The sequence below is a fragment of the Microchirus variegatus genome, assembly GCF_963457635.1.
Source record: "Microchirus variegatus genome assembly, chromosome: 9".
In the NCBI taxonomy this organism is placed as follows: domain Eukaryota; kingdom Metazoa; phylum Chordata; class Actinopteri; order Pleuronectiformes; family Soleidae; genus Microchirus; species Microchirus variegatus.
In genome coordinates this window covers 3,210,131-3,230,538 of record NC_139810.1, presented here as the reverse complement: position 1 = coordinate 3,230,538, position 20,408 = coordinate 3,210,131, and the positions used below count along the sequence as shown (strand labels likewise).

At 41.4% G+C, this 20,408-nt stretch overlaps 2 protein-coding genes across 3 annotated transcripts; one reads left to right on the top strand and one right to left on the bottom strand.

Moving 5' to 3' along the window:
• Positions 1–1,883: 1,883 nt before the first annotated feature.
• LOC310931833 (6-phosphofructo-2-kinase/fructose-2,6-bisphosphatase) lies at positions 1,884–13,002 on the top strand. Its single transcript, XM_083895071.1, has 14 exons — positions 1,884–2,114; positions 4,268–4,393; positions 4,641–4,737; positions 5,765–5,831; positions 5,921–5,995; positions 6,095–6,151; positions 6,898–7,019; positions 7,655–7,862; positions 7,960–8,106; positions 8,193–8,297; positions 8,503–8,632; positions 9,170–9,232; positions 9,323–9,387; positions 9,635–13,002. Exons 1-14 carry the CDS (start codon positions 2,045–2,047, stop codon positions 9,692–9,694), a joined length of 1,392 nt encoding a protein of 463 aa, XP_083751197.1. The 5' UTR covers positions 1,884–2,044; the 3' UTR covers positions 9,695–13,002.
• A 357-nt stretch (positions 13,003–13,359) lies between these two features.
• Positions 13,360–19,668, bottom strand: ndnl2 (necdin-like 2). 2 transcript variants are annotated; one of them, XM_083895400.1, is made up of 11 exons: positions 19,654–19,668; positions 19,341–19,383; positions 18,446–18,565; positions 17,567–17,630; positions 17,172–17,251; positions 16,720–16,814; positions 16,022–16,098; positions 15,381–15,423; positions 15,163–15,225; positions 14,381–14,495; positions 13,360–13,444 (listed from the first exon to the last, which is right to left on the bottom strand). In XM_083895400.1, the coding sequence occupies exons 2-11, from the start codon at positions 19,368–19,370 to the stop codon at positions 13,370–13,372; spliced, it is 762 nt and encodes a 253-aa protein (XP_083751526.1). In that variant the 5' UTR covers positions 19,371–19,383; positions 19,654–19,668; the 3' UTR covers positions 13,360–13,369. The 2 variants fall into 2 exon arrangements, with proteins under 2 accessions (XP_083751526.1, XP_083751525.1); XM_083895399.1 differs by lacking the exon at positions 19,654–19,668 and having other exon boundaries at positions 19,341–19,447.
• Positions 19,669–20,408: the final 740 nt, after the last annotated feature.

The window sequence follows — 20,408 nt, the reverse complement described above, 5'->3', positions numbered from 1 at the left end:
CTGAGAATCACTCCTACTCTCCCAGATATTTGGAGAGACCTCCAGAGGTGTCTTAAGTGGTTAGGAGTTGCCAGCAGGGGGCAGCACTGAGGTGAGAAGGATGTCCTGGCTTTGTTTGATGACGAGCAGCTGATCAAACGTCAGGGGCACCGATTTATGTTTTTGCTGGTGGGTTCTCATCATCGTGTTAGCATGATTGTTGCTATTTTGACACGCGCACATTCGTCTCATAGTAAAACACATTAGATCAATTAACAGCAGCGGCTGCAATGAACGCACGCACGCACACGGACACGATCTCTTTCACAAAAACAGTCATTGATGCACACGAGGATTTTAATCTCAATTATGCAACCCTAACGCAAAAGACTCAGATGAAGAAAAAAGGAAAAGGAAAAATCTACAACCCAGCACCACAGCCTGGACAGCGTAGCTACCGTAACCGTCTATAAGTTTAAGGTAATAACAGCCTACTGACTCAACAGCAACTTCACTCATTAATTAATCAAAAGCTGATATTAATTATACTGTCAGTGATCATAACTGGCTTTAATGACACAAATGTAGGTTAAATCTAAAGTGTTGAAAACGACACACACGGAAAGAAATAATCATAATCACCAAAACTACAGCAAAAAGGCTCAAATAAACGCAAATCATGGACCAAATCCACAATTCAAAACCATCCCGACACATCCTTTAAAACACAGTACCACAGTAGGCTATAACACATATTTAATTTGTCGTTTTGTCACTCACCATTATTTTTAATTGGTGAGGAATATGTTTCCTCTGGTAGTGATGCATCTTATAAACTGGTCCCGCGATTATTTCCAGGTTGTTATTCCTTGACAATGTCTTGTGACAGTTCAGTCTTGGTCCATTGTGCACCACAGGTTTTCTGACATCACAATGCAACCCGTTGATAGTTAGTGGTCATTAACATATCAATGACAAGCGTAGGTTGGCACATGTGAGTGCTCGACAATCTCCGTGGGTGCTCGGCAATATCTGGGAGCACCCGCGGAATCGGCCATATTTCTTTATTCTTAGACGAGGGATTCCCTTCCGTGATTGGTCATTTCTATGGACACGGAAGTGGCGTCACTTAAAATTAAGTTTACGGCACATAGTACTGTTGTACTCTGAGAGTGACACTTAAGATTCAGTCCTACACTTCACTGAAAGTGTGAGTAAGACGCTTGATAACTAACTTTTAAGTGCAACTTTTAGCGAATATTTTTTTACTCATAAGTCTACTCTTAGCAGGTTCTTAGGGGTAATTCTAAGACGCTTGATAAATACGGGCCCAGGTCTGTGGACTTCACTTGTGTCCACACATCATTACAGTGATGCTGCGTTGCAGCGACAGATGTTACGTACTGTGGCTTTAATGTGACAGGAATCCTAAGACACCATCAGGAGGAGGCGGAGCTTAACCAGAATGACTCGTTTAGCTTGGTGTGTGTGTGTGTGTGTGTGTTTGTTTGTGAGACACACACACACACACACACACACTCCAGGAAAAGACCAGGATGCTGAACGGAGCAGCGGAGGTTCTGCCGCGTGGGGGCGTGGTGAGGTTCGTGCAGCGCCCGAACGGTGAGTGACGGCGACGCGCACTCGCAAATATGCGCGCAGAATGAAGCCGTGTGCGCGTGCGTAACCTCGTGGCGCAACTTTAAGCGGTGTGACTGATACAGTTTTTTCCTCGCCCCTCCCCCCTCTCTCTCGCGCGCGCACACACACACACACACACTTATGTAAGGCCCGTCGTCTCGCGGAGGCTCATGACAATTTTGGGAACGTGCCCACATATGTTCAGAGAGAGCGCGCGAGAGAGAGAGGGGGGGTGGCGCGTGGTGAAACTCGGCCCTCGTGGTCAGACTGCAGTGACGTCAGAAGGTGACTGTCGTGACGTAAGTGGGCGAGAGAGTGGCGCGCGCTCACCCCCGGAGCAGCCATCGATTCGATATCGAACCGAGACAGAAACAAAGTCACGTGACTCCGGAGTCTGAAGAACGTCGTCATCATAATTAAAATCATGGAGGCGAAAGAGAGCGCGAGACCACTGAGACCGGGAGTGAGGCGCGTGCGCTGTGAGAGCAGCAAAGGTGAGGTGGAACTGCACACACACACACACACACACACACATGCATGAAGAGTGTGTGTATCAGATGCAGTGAAGTAAAAACAGGGCTGCAGAGTAACGGAGTTAAAAAGTAACTGAGTAACAAAATAACCGATTTAAAGAGTAACTGAGTAACAAAGTAACTGATTTAAAGAGTAACTGAGTAACAAAGTAACTGATGTAAAGAGTAACTGAGTAACTGAGTAAAGAAAAACTATATCCGAGTTGAAAAGCAGCAGTGAAAATATACCTGGATTCAAATGTAACAAAGTAACAGAGTAAAGAAAGGGAGTTAAAACAAGTAACTAAGTAAAAAAGTAACTTAGTTAAAAAGTAACTGAGTCAAAAAGTGAAGGTGAAGAAGGAAGAAGGAAACAAGGAGACGAAACAAAAACCAGATGACGATGACAGTGAAGAGCTGTGACAGAGTGTAGGAGCGCTCTAACTCCAGGAGGGGGCAGTAATGTAACTTCATGTTACGTCATTACATTTGAACACCAGAGAAGAAGAAGAAGATGAGGAGGAGGAGGAGACAGAGAGAAGACACAAATATGTTACAATCACATAGTTCCTGAGGACACGTCAGGACAGGTGTAAATACACCTGAGGACAGACTGTCGTCTGGTCAGAGACATGTTGTAACCAGATAGACTCCGCCCCCTTTGATCGTCATGGTAACAGAGACAGTGTTTTTAATCACACTCATAAACACTGACATTATTCATTAACGTGAATAAACTTCCTGACACATTTGTTAATGTTTATAATTACATATGATATCATATGTATAATAATTGTGATAATAATTTTTTAACACATGTGCCCCCTGGTGGCGACCTGCTACACTCCTCCCACTGTCTTCTCAAACCAGAAGACTTTTTTTTTTTACATAAGCTCGTCTGTTCACGCGCCATGTGACAGGTCAAAGTTCAGAGTGGAGCTCTGTGATTGGTCGATGACAATCACTCCGAGTTTCATCACAGCCGCGACAGTTAACGCTGAGTGACAGGTCAGCCGACCAATCAGAGACACTCTGACCTCTGCCATGAGCCAAACAGGTGACGTCACTAAGGCTCCGCCCCCACACACACATGGTGTGAGAGTTTAAAAATCTCAACACACACACACACACAGAGAGAGAGAGAGAGAGAGAGAGGACAGGCACATACACACATTATCTCCACACACAGAGGACACACACACACACACAGACAGAGTGAGCAGCCGTGATGATGTCAGCGACTCACAGAACACTGACTCAGAATCCTCTGGAGAAAATCTGGGTCCCATCAATGAAAAGTAGACTTAGCAAACGCAGAGGCTGTGAGTACACACACACACACACACACACACACACACACACACACACACACACACACACACACACACACACACACACACACACACACACACACACACACACACACACACACACCGAGAGAGATACAGGTAGATAAGAGAAAAGTCTTGAAAAACGATTACACCTGCTCTGAAGCTCATATCTGCCAGTGTGCGTGTGTGTGTGTGTGTGTGTGTGCGTGTGTAAGACCAGCGGTACATTCACCCCAAAAGGTCAGCGTGTCCACCACGTGTCCCAACGATGACCCACTTTATGAACGCGCCTTTTTCGTTCATTTTTACAGTTAATGCAGATATTTGACCTTAAAGGGACAGTACGGGAGTTTTGAAGCATCTGACATCTGTGTGGAAACACGGAGAAACTCATTTTATATCTTTAAAAACGCGTTTGCGTCCTTAATCTCGCCGTTCGTAAAAAAAAAAACACTCACTCTCCCGCACCAAAGTCCAGAGAGAAAATCAGTGATTTTAGCTCACGGGGGACACAGGAGCTGCTGGTCTACTGCTGCCTTGTGTGGTCACTTTGTGTCACTGATTTTCTCTATGGACTTTGGTGTGGGAGAGTGAGTGGTTAACAAAGTCTGTCTCACAGTGAGATGAAGACGTGAACGTGTGACGTAGATATCGTAGACTCAAACTGACGTAGACTTTATTAACAGAGTATTTTGCTAAAGTGGCTAAAATCCGTTTTTTTTTTCTTGGTGCTCCTGATGGCAGCCATGTTTTTGACTGTGCCCTTTAACCCTCATCACTGTGTGCGTGTGTGTGTGTGTACAGCGTCGGTGCCTCAGTTCACAAACTCGCCCACCATGATCGTGATGGTCGGTCTCCCAGCGCGAGGGAAGACCTACATCTCTAAGAAGCTAACCAGATACCTGAACTGGATCGGAGTCACGACCAAAGGTATCGAGATTCACATGTTCACGTTCACACGTAAACTCTTAACATTTGCAACAGAAGCTAAAAATTACAAAAAAAAATTTAACATTTTGAAAATATTCAAATATTGGACTAATAATAACATTGAATATTCAAATATAGCGTTTTCGCCAGCGATGCTAATCCCTCTCTGAATGTAGCTATTGTTTTTGTTGACGACTGTTTCGCAGATTAACGTTTTTTTTTGTTGTTGTTTTTTCCTCGTTCGCAGTGTTTAACGTGGGTCAGTATCGCAGAGACGCGACACAAGCGTACAACAGCTATGAGTTCTTCAGACCCGACAACGAGGAGGCCATGAAGATTCGCAAGTATGAGCATTCAAAGTCGCTAACGTAACTGTGCTAAACATAAACTGAGGTAAATCAGATATTTGATTGATTGATAGATATTTCACAGAATTTCAAAATAAGTGTTTGTGTTGACATGGAAAGATATCAATTTAACACTGAAAAAATATTTATGACGCAAAATGAACGTAAACAAACCTCTTAGCTAAATGCAAACGCAAGAAATGGACTGGAGGGCCGTGTGTGGCCCGCGGACAACGAGTTTGAGACCTCAGTTTTCCACGATATTAATTTATTGTGACCAAAAAATCCAGTGCTTAACCTGATATTATTATGAAAACTTTGTTTTATGCATGTTATTTTAAATTAGTACTGGGCACTAGGTTAGCGCCTGTTAACGCACATTAGCGCATTACGCGTTTCCATGACGACTGCCCGGAAAAAGACGTGTGTGACGTCATGTTTACGTGCTGCGACACCGGAGTCCAGGCACTGTTAACCAGTTAGCTCCGTTAGCTGCATTAGCTCGTTTAGCGCTGTTAGCGCACCTACAGTCGAACTGGAGCGGTCTGTTTATTAAATGACAAGAGCAGCGCTACAAATAACCAGTGTATCTGTGTAACTGCGTATGTGTGCCTCTGTTTTTAAATGTTAGCGTTACTTATTATAACAATCGGGAGTCACGTAAACATGACGTCACGCGTGTCTTTTTCCTGTCAGTCGTCATGGAAACGCGTCATGCGTTAACTTGCGTTAACGTTGATGCCGTTAACCACCGTTAACGCGCCCAGCCCTATTTTAAATAAAAACACACATAAAATCTTCACTAAATACCTACCGTGACCCATCTGAGGGCCCACGACCCACACTTTGGGAACCACAGGTATTACAAAAAAATAATAATAAAAAAGCGAGGACATTTTGTCTGGTCCTTAATAATTTTAAAGGGATTTTTTAAGGGTTAGCTACGATGGTTAAGTGAATTCATGACGTCAGAGATCGTCCTCACTAAGATGCTAATATAAACGTGTGTGTGTGTGTCTCTCAGAGCGTGTGCGCTCGCCGCGCTCAAAGACGTGTGCGATTACTTCACCAGAGAGCGAGGACAGGTGGCGGTGAGTGGACAGTGGGACACGGACGATACCCGAGGACACATTTATCTTTCAGTCTGACGTGGTTTTTATTTTTATTATTTTTCTTGAAGGTTTTCGATGCGACAAACACGACCCCCGATCGCAGAGAGGTCATTCGCTGTTTTGCCAAAGAAAACGGTTACAAGGTCGGTTTTTATTTTCTACTCTTCAACTACAAGTTAAATATAAATATATAACGGTGGAAATAGCATTTTTACGCCATTAAGTCTTTTTTTTGTTTGCAGGTTTTCTTTGTGGAGTCGTTGTGCGACGATCCAGAAATCATCGCTGAGAATATTAAGGTAAGTGTTTGTTTGCATTCATTTGATTTTATCCTTTATTATGACTGACTCCTGTGGGATTAACGTGTTTACATGCAGGAGTAATCGGACTATGACTCACAATGTCCAGGTATGTTAGTCCTACTAAAACTAGCTGGATTTAGTCGGACTAACATGTTTACATGCAAGGAGTAATCGGACTATGAATCCCATTATCCAGGTACGTTAGTCCGACTAAGACCAACTGGATTTTAGTCAGACTAACGCGTTTACATGCAGGAGTAATCGGACTATGTATCACATTTTCCAGGTAAGTTAGTCTGACTAATTAGCTGGATTTTAGTCAGACTAATGTGTTTACATGCAGGAGTAATCGGACTATGACTCACAATATCCAGGTATGTTAGTCCAACTACGACTAGCTTGATTTAAGTCAGACTAGCGTGCTTACATGCAGGAGTAATCTGACTATGACTCACAATGTCCAGGTACGTTAGTCCGACTAAGACTACTTGGATTTTAGTCAGACTAACATGTTTACACACAGGAGTAATCGGACTATGAATCACATTATCCAGGAACTAGCCGGATTTTAGTCAGACTAACATGTTTACAGGACATAAAGAAGAGTGAATTATTGTCTTAGTCTAAATAAAATCTGACTTTTACTTTTGCCGATGTTTGGATGAGAAATGTTTATTCAAAAACCGTGAAAAATGTTCAGTGATCATTTAAAAACCTCTCCCTCTTTCTCTGTCTTCGTAAAGCAAGTGAAGCTGAGTAGTCCAGACTACGTAGACTGTGACAAAGACGAGGCCGTGGACGACTTCCTGAAGAGGATCGAATGTTACAAGCTGACGTACGTCCCTCTGGACGACGACGACGACAGGTGACTTCACAATCACTGTAACGCGATCGCAATATTAACGTTTGTCCGACTCTTTCCGAGTCGGCTTAAACGCGTAAAAATGGAACAGGCTAGCGAGCGCGTGTGGCCGCGTTATCGATCGGCTAATCGTGAAAACGTAAACTTGTCAAGAATCGTCAAAACTGTCACTCCGATATTTAGCGTCTCAGGGTGCGAAATTCACAGGCAAGGGTTACCGGAGCGACGTCTCGATACGTTTTAAAATATTTACTATATTCATCATCCTGAACACGTAAAAACGCCAGGCTCAGTCGACGGTAATACTTTGCGAGACATTGCTAACTTAAACGATAAAGGCTACGTTTGTCATTTGTCACGCTAGTTAGCATAAACAACGTCTCCGTTGTAAAATATATGAACCAAGGACGCGCGATAGTGGACGTTGTGCCGACGTTGTGTGTCGCGAAATTAACGTAATATTGTGCCCATAATATCATGCATTCCTAGCATTTGATCGAGTAACAGTTTGTGTATCAGCAAAATTACCCACAATCCTCTGAGCACGCACGTTTGTACCAGGCTTTTTAAAATGGGATTAATACAACAAACATTTACAGACTCCCTGTCTTCCCGTCTCCGTCCTCGTCTTCCCGCAGACACCTGTCCTACATTAAGATCTTTAACGTGGGCAGTCGGTACCTGGTGAACCGGGTCCAGGACCACATCCAGAGCAGAATCGTCTACTACCTCATGAACATCCACGTCGCGCCCAGATCCATCTACCTGTGTCGCCACGGAGAGAGCGAGCTCAACCTCGTGGGTCGGATCGGAGGAGACCCTGGACTGTCCACACGAGGGGCCAAGGTCAGTGTGTGTGTGTGTGTGTGTTGTGTTGTGTTACGTTACTTTAGCCCCGCCTCCGTCTCTCTGCTAACGTCCAGCCTGTTTGTTGACCGGTCAGTACGCCAGCGCTCTGGGCTCGTACATGCGTGGACAGAGCATCAGTGACCTGAAGGTGTGGACGAGTCACATGAAGAGAACCATCCAGACCGCAGAGGCTCTGGGAGTCCAGTACGAGCAGTGGAAGGCCCTCAATGAGATCGACGCTGTGAGTACAGACACATGACACCAGGAAACACATGACACCGTGACACCGTGAAACCATGACATCGTGTGTGTGTGTGTGTGTGTCAGGGTGTGTGTGAGGAAATGTCCTACGAGGAGATCCAGGAGAATTACCCAGAGGAGTTTGCTCTGAGGGACCAGGACAAATATCGTTACCGTTACCCCAAAGGAGAGGTGAGTGTCCCCGCCCCCTCGTCATGTTATGATTGTGTCTGTCTGTTGTTGTGTCGTTTCATACACACTGCACTCAAACAATGTGGAAAAAAGATGGTGGTTTTGATGGATTGTGATTGTGATTGTGTGTGTGTGTGTGTGTGTGTGTGTGTGTGTGTGTGTGTGTGTGTGTGTGTGTGTGTGTGTGTGTGTGTGTGTGTGACAGTCGTACGAGGACCTGGTCCAGCGTCTGGAGCCCGTCATCATGGAGCTGGAGCGGCAGGAGAACGTCTTGGTCATCTGTCACCAGGCTGTGATGAGGTGTTTACTCGCCTACTTCCTGGACAAGAGCGCTGGTGAGAAAAACAAACAAAAAACACATGCCAGAAGAGGTATAAAGACTTTGTTGGTGGATATAGAGAACAGCTCACTATTTGGCAGTCAGTCTGTTGGTGGATATAGAGAACAGCTCACTTTTTGGCAGTCAGTCTGTTGGTGGATATGGAGAACAGCTCACTATTTGACAGTCAGTCTGTTGGTGGATATAGAGAGTAGCTCACTATTTGGCAGTCAGTCTGTTGGTGGCTATAGAGAACAGGTCATTATTTGGCAGTCAGTCTGTTGGTGGATATAGAGAACAGCTCACTATTTAGCAGTCAGTCTGTTGGTGGACAGAAAACAGCTCACTTTTTGGCAGTCAGTCTGTTGGTGGATATAGAAAACAGCTCATTATTTGGCAGTCAGCCTGTTGGTGGATATAGAGAACAGCTCATTATTTGGCAGTCAGTCTGTTGGTGATGTTTATAACAGCTCACTATTTTTGTTATTTTTAAAAATCAGACATTGGGTAGACTCTTCTTCAGGTGTGAAAACATTTGTTTTGTTTTCATCAGGTGAGCTTCCGTACCTGAAGTGTCCGCTGCACACGGTCCTGAAACTCACCCCAGTCGCTTACGGTCGGTATCTCTTCTTCATAACGTTCATTTTTACAAACTCTGATTTTTACAAACTCTGTTTGACGGTTTGTGGTTTTTTTTCCCTCTCAGGTTGTAAAGTCGAGTCCATTTTTCTCAACATTGAAGCTGTGAACACACACAGAGACAAACCAGTGGTAAATCATTCATTCATTCATTCATTAATACAGGTGTCTCCGCCTACTTTTGTCCAACTTTATTGGAGGTGAATTCTGGTTTCAGAATCTAGTTTTGTTTTTTTCTGATTTTGTGATTTTTGACGTCTTTTTTTGAATCCCAAAGCGAGCACTGCCCCCTGGTGGTGTTCTGTAAAAATACTGCAGTATGTACATGAGGTTGTTCAAATAATTTGAACATTTTATTTTTGTTTGTCTTTTGTCTCAGAACGTGGACGTGGACAGAGACCCAGCAGAGGCTTTACGGACGGTGCCCGATCACATCTAGACGAGGAAACAAAGCGAGGAGGCGGAGTCAGGTTCTAATGATCCAACCTGATGGGAAAAAGTGTCCTTTTAAAAAAAAATCATCATCATCATCATCATTATTGTTATTATTATTATTGTGGTGGCGGAAAGTTCCTTCTGTAGCAGCCAGTTTAAATTGTAAACGCACTTTATGAACGCACAACAGTCAGTTAGCCTAGCATAGCATAAGAAAATAAATGAAAGCAGGCAATAAGATTTTTACCAGCTCATCTAAAAACAGCCAAGTACGAGTTTGTGTAAACATTCAAAAAAGTTGGTTTTACGTTTTTTTTTGTGCGACTTGTTTTTAGTGGTTAGGGCTTCAAGCTTGAGACCGGAGGGTAGCTGGTTCGATGCCCGAACAGTCCGCGGCTGAAGTGCCCTTGAGCAAGGCACCTAACCCCCTCACTGCTCCCCGAGCGCCGCTGAATGAAGGCAGCTCACTGCTCCGGGTTAGCGTGTACTTCACCTCACTGTGTGTGTTCACTAACTCACACAGTGGGTTAAATGCAGTAATTGGAAATGTCCCCACTGCGGGACTAATAAGGGATCTTAATCTTAATCTTTAATACGGCTTATTTGAACATGGCGATTAAAACATGGTTACTAGGAAACTATGACGTAAGAAAAATGGAAACTTCTTTAAAAACAAATAAAATTCTAAATTCTTTAAAGAAAATAATTACAATATTTACTTCACATCTGCTGAGAAGTTAATGTCATTGGGGTCCGCCTTTTTTTTTTTTTTTTTTTTTAATTATCAACTCATCCACCTTAGCTGAAAGCGCTAACAGTAGCTAAGTCTGTGAACTAGCGAGCCATTTTTTTTGGCAGAAGCCAAAACTACAGCTAAACGAAGCTAGCTAAGCTAAACGAAGTAGATGTACATTTAGCACATGAACGTTGTAATCCGTCTTAAACGTGAACTGAGCCGTAGACGTTAGCATAGCAGTGTGCTGTCGTGCTTTGATCGGTTGTTGTGCTGTAGTTTGTTTGTGTCACTGTGTTGATATTTATTAGTACAAATATTTGATATTTTAACTCCATGATACCATGACGTGCCTCTCACAAATTTAGGCTTCCTGTGTCGAGGAAATGGATCTAAAACTTGAGTTTTCTGTTCCATGATAATGTTCGGCAAACCAAAAACTGACACAAACTTCCTGGTTCTACCTGAAGTCCAGTAAGAAGTAATAATATATTGAATTGCCACCAGGGGGCGACTCCGAATATCAAACTTCTGCTTCTCACTTTAATAGTTTTTCACGACCCGATTTTCACCAGAAACTTGATTTGTTGCGAGCGCATTGGAAGATTGACGACTTCCTGTCAAAACAAGTTACGCCAGGTTTGAGACTATTTTTAAATGAACTCCTGTTATATTGTGTAAAAAAAATGTCTTTTATTTTAGCTGAGCAATACACAATTCACACTAATCAACCTGCCTTTCAAAATAAAAGCCACAACTTTTTTTTTTACTAGTTCCCGTCTAAAATTTATGGCGATAAAAGTATCTTGCAGTCCTTACTCTGATAAAATAACAAACATACATTTTAGTCGCTACTACCACTATTAGCGTAAAATATTAGCGATGACACAAAGTAGACGCATAAATCGGGTTTCTGGCAACAGATCGGGTCATGACACTCCACAATCAAGATTCACACATCGCCTTGTTGACGTTTTGTGGATTTTTTTTTTCAGATTCTCAAATCAAAAACTAGCCTCCAACTCCGAAATTAGATTCCAAGATGGCTGCCACAGTACAAACACAGCTACTTTTGCCGTCTTTGTTTCACAGTAAATCAGTCGCACACGTAGTACCGTTTAATTTTTATTTGCAAACAATAAGACTACACTGTTTGAGTGAGTGTTGGTAGCAACAAGTATCGCTAACAATGGCTAGCCCTGGATAATACGTACTATTTTTTCCGACTTCCTATGTAAATGGAACAGTGTAGAAACAAAACCTGAAGCTTTTTTGTGGCAAAAATATTTGACTCCAGATTTGTTTATATTTACGAACAGAATCTGTTTACAGCGATTTCGCCTCATGTAGCGTCAAATATACGTAAACTATGCAACATACGTACGTGCAGTCTTGTGTACCGTTGAAACAAAGGGAAACTGGTGCAATATTAATAATTACTGTGCAACATGTTTTTTTTGTGGTTTTTTTCGTATTTGTACGACTTTCAGACTGTGAAACTTCAGTGACGTGTGTTTAACGATCTCGGTTACGTAAAGTCCGACACTCTCCGGGTTACCTGAACACACCGTCACTGCTCCTGGTTAGCTGGTACCATGAGGTGGCGCTGTTGTCCGATCTGGTCCGATCCTGAAAGAGGCGGAGACAAATTCAAAGTCATCCGAACAGACAATAGCGCGACAGTGAAAGATTTACGTTTTACGCTATAGCACTCACATGAGCTGAAATGGCGCCACCTGCTGAGGAACCACGGTCACAGCAGAACCAAAACAAAAAGTGACTTTCACCGACACGATTCAACAAAAGAAACAGCATCAACGATAACAACTCTGTAAATTACAGTTATTAGAAATAGAACTAAAATAAACTTCAGAAATAAAACTTAAAATGTTGTGGAACCAAAAAACAATTAGACTTTTGTGTTTCAAATTAAAGTACAGTCAATCAATCAGGTAAAATCACAACATTTAAGAAATACACAAATAAAACAAACACATATTTGTATCTGATAAAATAGAACTTTTTTAATAACAAATAATGAATGAAATGAATCGTCCGAAGTGAAAATTATAAAATAGCGTTTGTGGGAAACTGTCTTATTTTAAACCCAGAGTGTAAACTGTCCACTTTATTAGATACACTGACACATTTCACTGTTTTTGTTAAAAACAGGATTCTGGTTAGTGTTGGTGTGTTTCAGTCGTCACTGTGACTCACGTAAACATGAGTCAGCTTTCCTGATACTAGTGCTACTAGTACTGCTATCAGCAGCAGCAGCTGTAATAGTGGTGGCGCCACCTGCTGCTTGTACTAGAAAACCAAAGGTAATTTTTAAGACTGGAGAAAAACAGATGCTGAAAATATTCAGGAACAGGAACACACGTTAGCACGCGTTTACGTTTGTTTCAGGTTTACGTTAAAATGTGCCGTCCTGTTTTCTGCGTGATACTGTGACTGTGTGTGTGTGTGTGTGTGTGTGAGAGAGAGAGAGAGAGAGGGGAAGTAAATGAAAATATGATGTCAATCAATACATACAACTGATGTTAAATAATCAGTAACTTTTAAAAAAATATATATTTTATTTTTGGAACTTGTTTTTGTTTCAGACAATAAAATAAAACCTGGGAAAATAAAATGTGTCGTCTGTCAAACTAAATGTCACTACAAAGTAACACAAACATCACTTACAGTATATACGTATGTGTGTATGTTTATATTAGGGCTGCAACAAACTGAAAAATCACACAAACTGCTTATTGCGAATAATTGTTTTTTAAAAACACACTAAAACTGACTTTATAGATTTGTTGTTGCAGCTCTAATTTACAAATACACACAAACACAAGTTTATATATATATGTATATGTATATCTCAATCATTGTAACACATCATGTGTAAATGTCAGTGTATGTACAGGAGTAAAAAGAACAAACATGGATCATGTGTTACTGTTGTTGCTCGGCTTGTGAGTGAGCAACTCTGTACTGCTGACTCCAACGCTGAGGCTGTTGGTCATGAATCTGGACACAGACAGACACACACACACAGACACAGACAGAGACACCGAGAGAGAGAAACAGAACAATGATTTATTTAGACTTTTTGTGAGCTGTTCTACATATCCACTAACAGACAGACTGCCGAATCATGAGCTGTTCTACATTTCCACTAACAGACAGACTGCTGAATCATGAGCTGTTCTACATATCCACTAACAGACCGACTGCCGAATAATGAGCTGTTCTACATATCCACTAACAGACCGACTGCCAAATAATGAGCTGTTCTACATATCCACTAACAGACCGACTGCCAAATAATGAGCTGTTCTACATATCCACTAACAGACCGACTGCCAAATAAGGAGCTGTTCTACATATCCACTAACAGACCGACTGCCAAATAATTTGCTGTTATACATATCCACTAACAGACTTACTGCCAAATAATGAGCCATTCTACATATCCACTAACAGACCGAATGCCAAATAATGAGCTGTTCTACATATCCACTCACAGACCGACTGCCAAATATTGAGCGATTCTACATATCCACTAACAGACCGACTGCCAAATAATGAGCTGTTCTACATATCCACTAACAGACCGACTGCCAAATAATGAGCTGTTCTACATATCCACTAACAGACCGACTGCCAAATAAGGAGCTGTTCTACATATCCACTAACAGACCGACTGCCAAATAAGGAGCTGTTCTACATATCTACTAACAGACCGACTCTCAAATAATTACCTGTTCTACATATCTACTAACAGACTTACTGCCAAATAATGAGCTGTTCTTCATATCCATTAACACACTGACTGCCAAATAATTAGCTGTTCTACATATCCACTAACAGACTTACTGCCAAATAATGAGCTGTATAATGAACAGACTGAACAAATAATGAACATATGCCCCCTGCTGGTCACCACGTGAATGAGTCACTTACTTCACCCATGAACTCCAGGAGTTTGACCTTTGACACTTCCAGGTTGGCTCGTTGACCCCAGTGTATCTCATGCTCGACTGGGTCTGTGTGAGGGATTCGCACAAACTCCAGATACCTACACACACACACACACACACACACACACACACACACAATATAAAATACACACAGATGACATCAGTGGAGAAAAACACCCACATTTTGTTCAATTTGACTTTTCACTAAATGCTGCAACAATCAATCACTTACAAAATCAATCATAAACTATTCGGATAATCAATGAATTGGTTTAATAATTAACCCAGTTTCTTAAACGTTAATATTTCCTGGTTTCTTTGCTCCATAAAAACAAAGAAATCATTCAAAGTGAATCATTGAGAATCATTTCCAGGTTTGACAAACACTGATCGATATTTTCACACATTTTATGAACCAAACGACTCATCAATCGATCGAGAAAGATCAATAGATTATGAATGATGATATAAGTACGACTGTGAGAAGACGATGTTGGGAGTACGGAGTGTTGATCCAGACTCTGGTTCTGGTTCTGCTCCTCCCTCCCTTTGATCTGTGGTGTGGTATAAACCCGAGTCTATGGTCTGACAGACACTGGCTCTGATCACACCACTTCTACACACACACACATACAAATACAAATACACACTCTGACTCAGGCTGGACTCGAACCTGCGACCTCCTGACCTCAGGTCCACTGTGGTCGACCGCTGAGCCACAGTCTGACCAACAAGATTCAGTAATAAATAAAAGATTCTTCTCACCTCTGACGGACAAACTCGTCTGCGATCACTTTCTTCACGTCTCCAAACTCTGCGTGTTTCTCTCTGTGCACGTTTGAAGACGTCACGTTTAAATACGTATTTAAATACACAAATTACATCTAAAATGTCAAAAGTGCCTCAAGGGGGCGCTGCATCACTCCAGTTATTCCAGGTCATGACGATATACAACTATAAAAATAAAGACAATAAAAACTCACCCAGGGTCGACGCGTAGTTTCTTTAGAATGTTCCAGATCAGAGCTGCAAATCAATAAAAGACTGTTTTAACTTTGATTTTTAAGGTGCAACATTTTCATCATTTTATACTTTTTTTTTGTTCTCACTGCTTCCTCCACTATGAGCCTTGTTTTTGTCCACAAACCAAAATGATTGGGTTTGAATGATTTCTTTGTTTTATGGAGCAAACAAACCAGAAAAATATACATAATAAATATAAAAAGTTAAGTCTCAGCTGGAACTAAAAATCAACACCAGGGCCTGGTTTTTCTGTAGGTTTTTGGATCCAAGTGATCAAATCCTACTACTAAGTTCTGAAAAACCCAAACTAAAAGTTTGATCTGGATCAAAACTAAGATTACGTACTCAATCTGATGGCGTAATCCGTTTTTTTCTTTTGAAAAACCCATTTTCAAGATTTGATCCAATCCCTTCATCCAAAATCTGAGTGTATTACTTTTCAAAAACCGGGCCCAGGTTCTATCACTGATGGACGTCACACAGGCGGCCATTTTGCACTGCCATGTTTTTTTTACAGCGCGACTTTGAAACGATCAATAACGCTCAGTTACAGTTGTTAGTCTGGATTAGTACGAGGTGGATTCATCACGTGAAAACTCACTTTCTCTGACGACGCCTCCTTTCATGAAAATAACTCCGAGGACGACGAACAGCAGACCTGTCTTTGGATTAGAGGGACTGAGCGCGCACACACACACACACACACACACACACACACACACACACACGACAGTGTTTAAAACAAAAATACTGAAACTGATAGTGATATTTAAGGTTATTTACATATTTATATTCTTACAGAAACTGATATCATAGTATTTCTGCACGTTAACGCCCATCAGTCAAGAGTTCGCACTTTCCTTATCTCGTCACTGCAGACGCAACCGCGCGCAACCAGGTTTGGCCACGCCCGCCCGCCCCCCCCCAACTGTCGGGGTTCCCACACAATTTATTATTTACAAATCTTTGCTACAATATTTTACCGATGACTCAATGCAAAGTAGTTTAACAGTACTCTATCCCACTCTCACACACACGCAAACAAAAGTGGTGTAAAACGGCTCAGTAGCGCCCCCAAAGGGTGAAACCTGATAGGACAAAGCTGAAACTAAGTCGCACTAAATTTCCTGAAACTTGGTGGAAACATGTCACAGCCCGAGACGAACAGAAAAAAAGTAATCTCAACAGGAAGTCAGCCATTTTGAATTTGTCGATTTGCACGTTCTGTAAATGAACGAACCGCTACAACAACAAGCTAATTGTTCCAACATTAAAATATATATGAAATGGGAACCTGACCTGATCTGTGAGGATCCATCAACAGCCTCCAACTTATTGACGAGGATGTACATGTGATTTTTGGTGTCGATTTCGACCAGTTTCAGACCGAAAACCTGGAACAAAGAGCAGAGCAGAGGAAAAACAAACATTACGAAATGTCACAAGTAAAGGCCACATTATACTTCTCCGACTGCGTAATGCGTTATCCGACTGCGTAACCACGGAGACCCCTCGAGCCTTCATACTTCTGCGCTGTGGTGACGGATATGTGCTGCAGTTTCTCGCCCGATCAGTAGGGGTCACTGCGCAAGGTTGTATAAATTGGGCTTAAGAACGATGACTGAGGTCACACCTGAGCTGAGCGCATTTACAAATATAACTGTGAGCATTCAGTTCTACGGAGCAAAGAAACCCGACATGTTCACATTTAAGAAGCTGGAAAACAGTTACGAGCATCAGACTGAACAAACCTGCTCAAACGTCTGCGTTGCTCTCTTCATGACCTCGGAGTAAACGGTCCGGTATTCCTTCACCACGTTTTTCATAAGATCTGAGGGGAAAGAAGAAGAAGAAGAAAGAAGACATAGATATAAAGATATAAAGGTGATATATGAGTATAAGTCCATCAGATGCTGTGACTGTTTTGTTAGAGAAGCAGAAGTGATGAAATGAACAAGGTTTTTTTTCCTCTAAACTCAACCCTGCATGGTCCTGTGTCTAAGGTTAAAGTTAAGATTAAATGTAATGGTTTCGGCCACTGTTTTTTCCCTTTTTTTAACCGCTTTTATTAAAGGATAGATTGGAATCTAGAACGAGTTTAAAGTTGTTTCAGTGGAACGATCGTGTGTAAAAGCTTCATCTTCACCTGCTCGTCTGACGGGAATCTTCTTCTGCTGCTTGACCAGGAAATACTGCACCACCTCAGCGGTCTGCAGCAAAACATGGAGGACACGTCATTGTAGAGGTCACATAGAGTGGTCCTGTTGCACATATATGTTAGTTATGGAGGTCTATTTACATACATTAACTTGTTTTTATGGTCAAAAACCTCCTAGTTGCTGTAAACGAGCCGATAGAAATCTTTCTTTTCTCTTTCTCTAGTCAGCCGCCGATATTTCAGACATAAATCTCACCCCCAGAAGACAGAGTGTGTTGTGATTGGCCAGCCAGCGTAGAGTAATACGCAATACCCGGAAGTGACATATTCAGCACCCGCTCTCAGAAGCACAGCTCCCCCCTCTGGAACAGTGGATGCACTGCTCCTCATTATCAAAACATTGTTTTAACAGTGTTCAAAAAATAGCTTCTTCACGACTCCCCGCCGCAGTCCCTTTGACGACCTTTGACCCGGAGTCAGACCCAGAGTCAGAAGAAACTGTCGCCAGTGAAACACCTCCACAACGGACGTTATTCTTCTTCTGTGGTTCAATGTACGCAACCGGATGTGCCCGGACTAGTGCCCGGAGCAGGAGGATCTGCTGTTCAGGAGAACCGCTGTTTACGTAACCGGACCGGGTTTTTTCAGAGATCTCGCTGAGCCCGAGATTACAATAAAACACAGCGTTCTCTGCAGTGGCTGAACTGTTTGTTTAGAACCTTCAGGGCTTCTTAAACAAGGTAATGACGCAGATACACACTAAAAAAACAGCGTTAATTGGAACTTCCGGTCTAGGTCCGCTTTAAATAAAACACTGAGGGTTCCTGTGTGTGTGTGTGTGTGTGTGTGTTTGTGTGTGTGTGTTACCTTGTGGTCGACCTGATCAGATGTGAAATTCTCCAGCGCCCTCTGCAGCTGTGATGTACTTGGCTGAGTGAAGGTCACGTCGTCTTCGTCCTCCTGAGTCGCTGCGACGCCATGTTGTCTCTGCACGGACAAAAACATGAGCTGACTCTAGAGCTGAAACGATTAATCGATTATTAATCGATTACTAAATTAATCGCCAACTATTTTGATAATCGATAATCTGTTTGAAGCTTTTTTTCATCAGTAAAACAAGATTTCTGATTGTTGTAGCTTCTTAAATGTGAATATTTTCTTGGTTTCTTTGCTCCACATAACAAAGAAATCATTAAAACTGAATCACTTTGGTTTGTGGACAAAACAAGACGTCCGAGAACATCATCATTTCCAGCTTTGACAAACACCGATCAATGTTTTTTAACATTTTATGACATTTTATGGACCAAACGATTCATCGATTAATCGAGAAAATAATCGTTGGTTGCAGCTCTAGCTGACTAGTCAACAATAAGCTTCTTATAAATGTGAATACTTCCTGGTTTCATTGCCGATGTTAAACTGTGGTTTTATTGTCCTTAACTTTCACTATTCCTGTAAACTTCACCTTAAATGCTTAACAATGAAACACCCTGTGGACTAAGTGTACTGTACTTTTAATTTCCTTATATACTCAATGTATTGTCTTTGTGTTTTAATTCTGTTTTTAATATTGTATTTTACTATTATGTTGACTAGAAACATCTGTGCAGCTGTCCCTGTCATCTAAATAAATTAAATTAAAATGCATAATTGTGTCCATTATATTACTGTCTGTATGTTTGTATGTTAAACATTATGTGTATATTAAAATGTGCGATTGAAGAATAATTAAATAAATGACGTCTTGAGTGAGACTTACTGCTGAAGACGGCCTCTTCCTCTGCGACATGTCCTCACACTGTCTGACAAACACAAAGACATATTTAAACATTTTTATTTTATTTTTTACCTCTAACGAACCATTTATCGCCGTTAATTCCTCTCATTTTGACACTGAACGACAAAAAACACCGACGCGGAAGTGACGGTTTGTCCGTTTAAAGCTAAACTAGCGTCAACGGAAGGAAAGAAACAGCGTTAGAAGAAGAACATTCAGCTAAAATGGTAGTTTAAATATTCCTGAAATTAAGTAAAATCAAACTAAAAGAGAAAACTAAGTCAATATTTATCACCTGCCGCTTGGTTTTTTTCAGACGAGTTCCCGCTGCTGTGGTTGAAGTCGCGCGTTGATGACGTCACGTAGTTACTTTTCCAGAACTTTAGCTCATGCTTTATCTACGAATTTTATTTAATTTTTATTATTATTATTATCATCATTAACACGCTTTATCTGTTTAATTGTCTTTATTGCCCGTTAAACATTTATATTGATGTAAATACGTGTCCGTTACATATGGATGTTAACTTTTAGTCAATAAAGTTAATTCAAAAAAGTCGCTTGACAAGCAACATTTGGTGCGTGACTGCCACCCCCTAGTCTGGAGTGTGAAAGCAGGACTGACTGTCAAAATAAAATATAATTAAATTAAATTAAATTAAATTAAGTTGTCCTTTTCAAGGCAAGACGCATTTATTTGTGTAGCACTATTCATACACAAGAAATACATTAAGAAAAGCTTAAAGCAAGACATTAAATTAATAAAAATATAAATAGTCATTAGAATCACGAGACAAAATAGTGTGATTTTTTTATTAATAATGATAATGTGTTTTGAGATCATTGTATCAATAAGAAAAAAGAAACATTGATACATTTTGTTTGTTTGAGGCTCATGACAACAGCGTGGTGATGGAATATAACTGTCAGCATGACTCGGCATCTCATAGTCATGACTCGGCATCTCATAGTCATGACTCGGCATCTCATAGTCATGACTCGGCATCTCATAGTCATGACAGACATAAAAACAACAGAGAAAAAAAAATC

Excerpts from the sequence above, each read along its gene's own strand:
- LOC310931833 (XM_083895071.1), top strand. The coding sequence starts at position 2,045 with ATGGAGGCGAAAGAGAGCGCGAGACCACTGAGACCGGGAGTGAGGCGC. Across the intron at positions 7,863-7,959 it reads TGTCCACACGAGGGGCCAAG|TACGCCAGCGCTCTGGGCTC; the intron begins GTCAGTGTGTGT and ends TTGACCGGTCAG. Across the intron at positions 9,233-9,322 it reads ACTCACCCCAGTCGCTTACG|GTTGTAAAGTCGAGTCCATT; the intron begins GTCGGTATCTCT and ends TTTCCCTCTCAG.
- ndnl2 (XM_083895399.1), bottom strand. The coding sequence starts at position 19,412 with ATGTTTAAATATGTCTTTGTGTTTGTCAGACAGTGTGAGGACATGTCG. Across the intron at positions 18,566-19,340 it reads GGAAGAGGCCGTCTTCAGCA|AGACAACATGGCGTCGCAGC; the intron begins GTAAGTCTCACT and ends TTGTCCGTGCAG. Across the intron at positions 17,631-18,445 it reads CTGATCAGGTCGACCACAAG|ACCGCTGAGGTGGTGCAGTA; the intron begins GTAACACACACA and ends GTTTTGCTGCAG.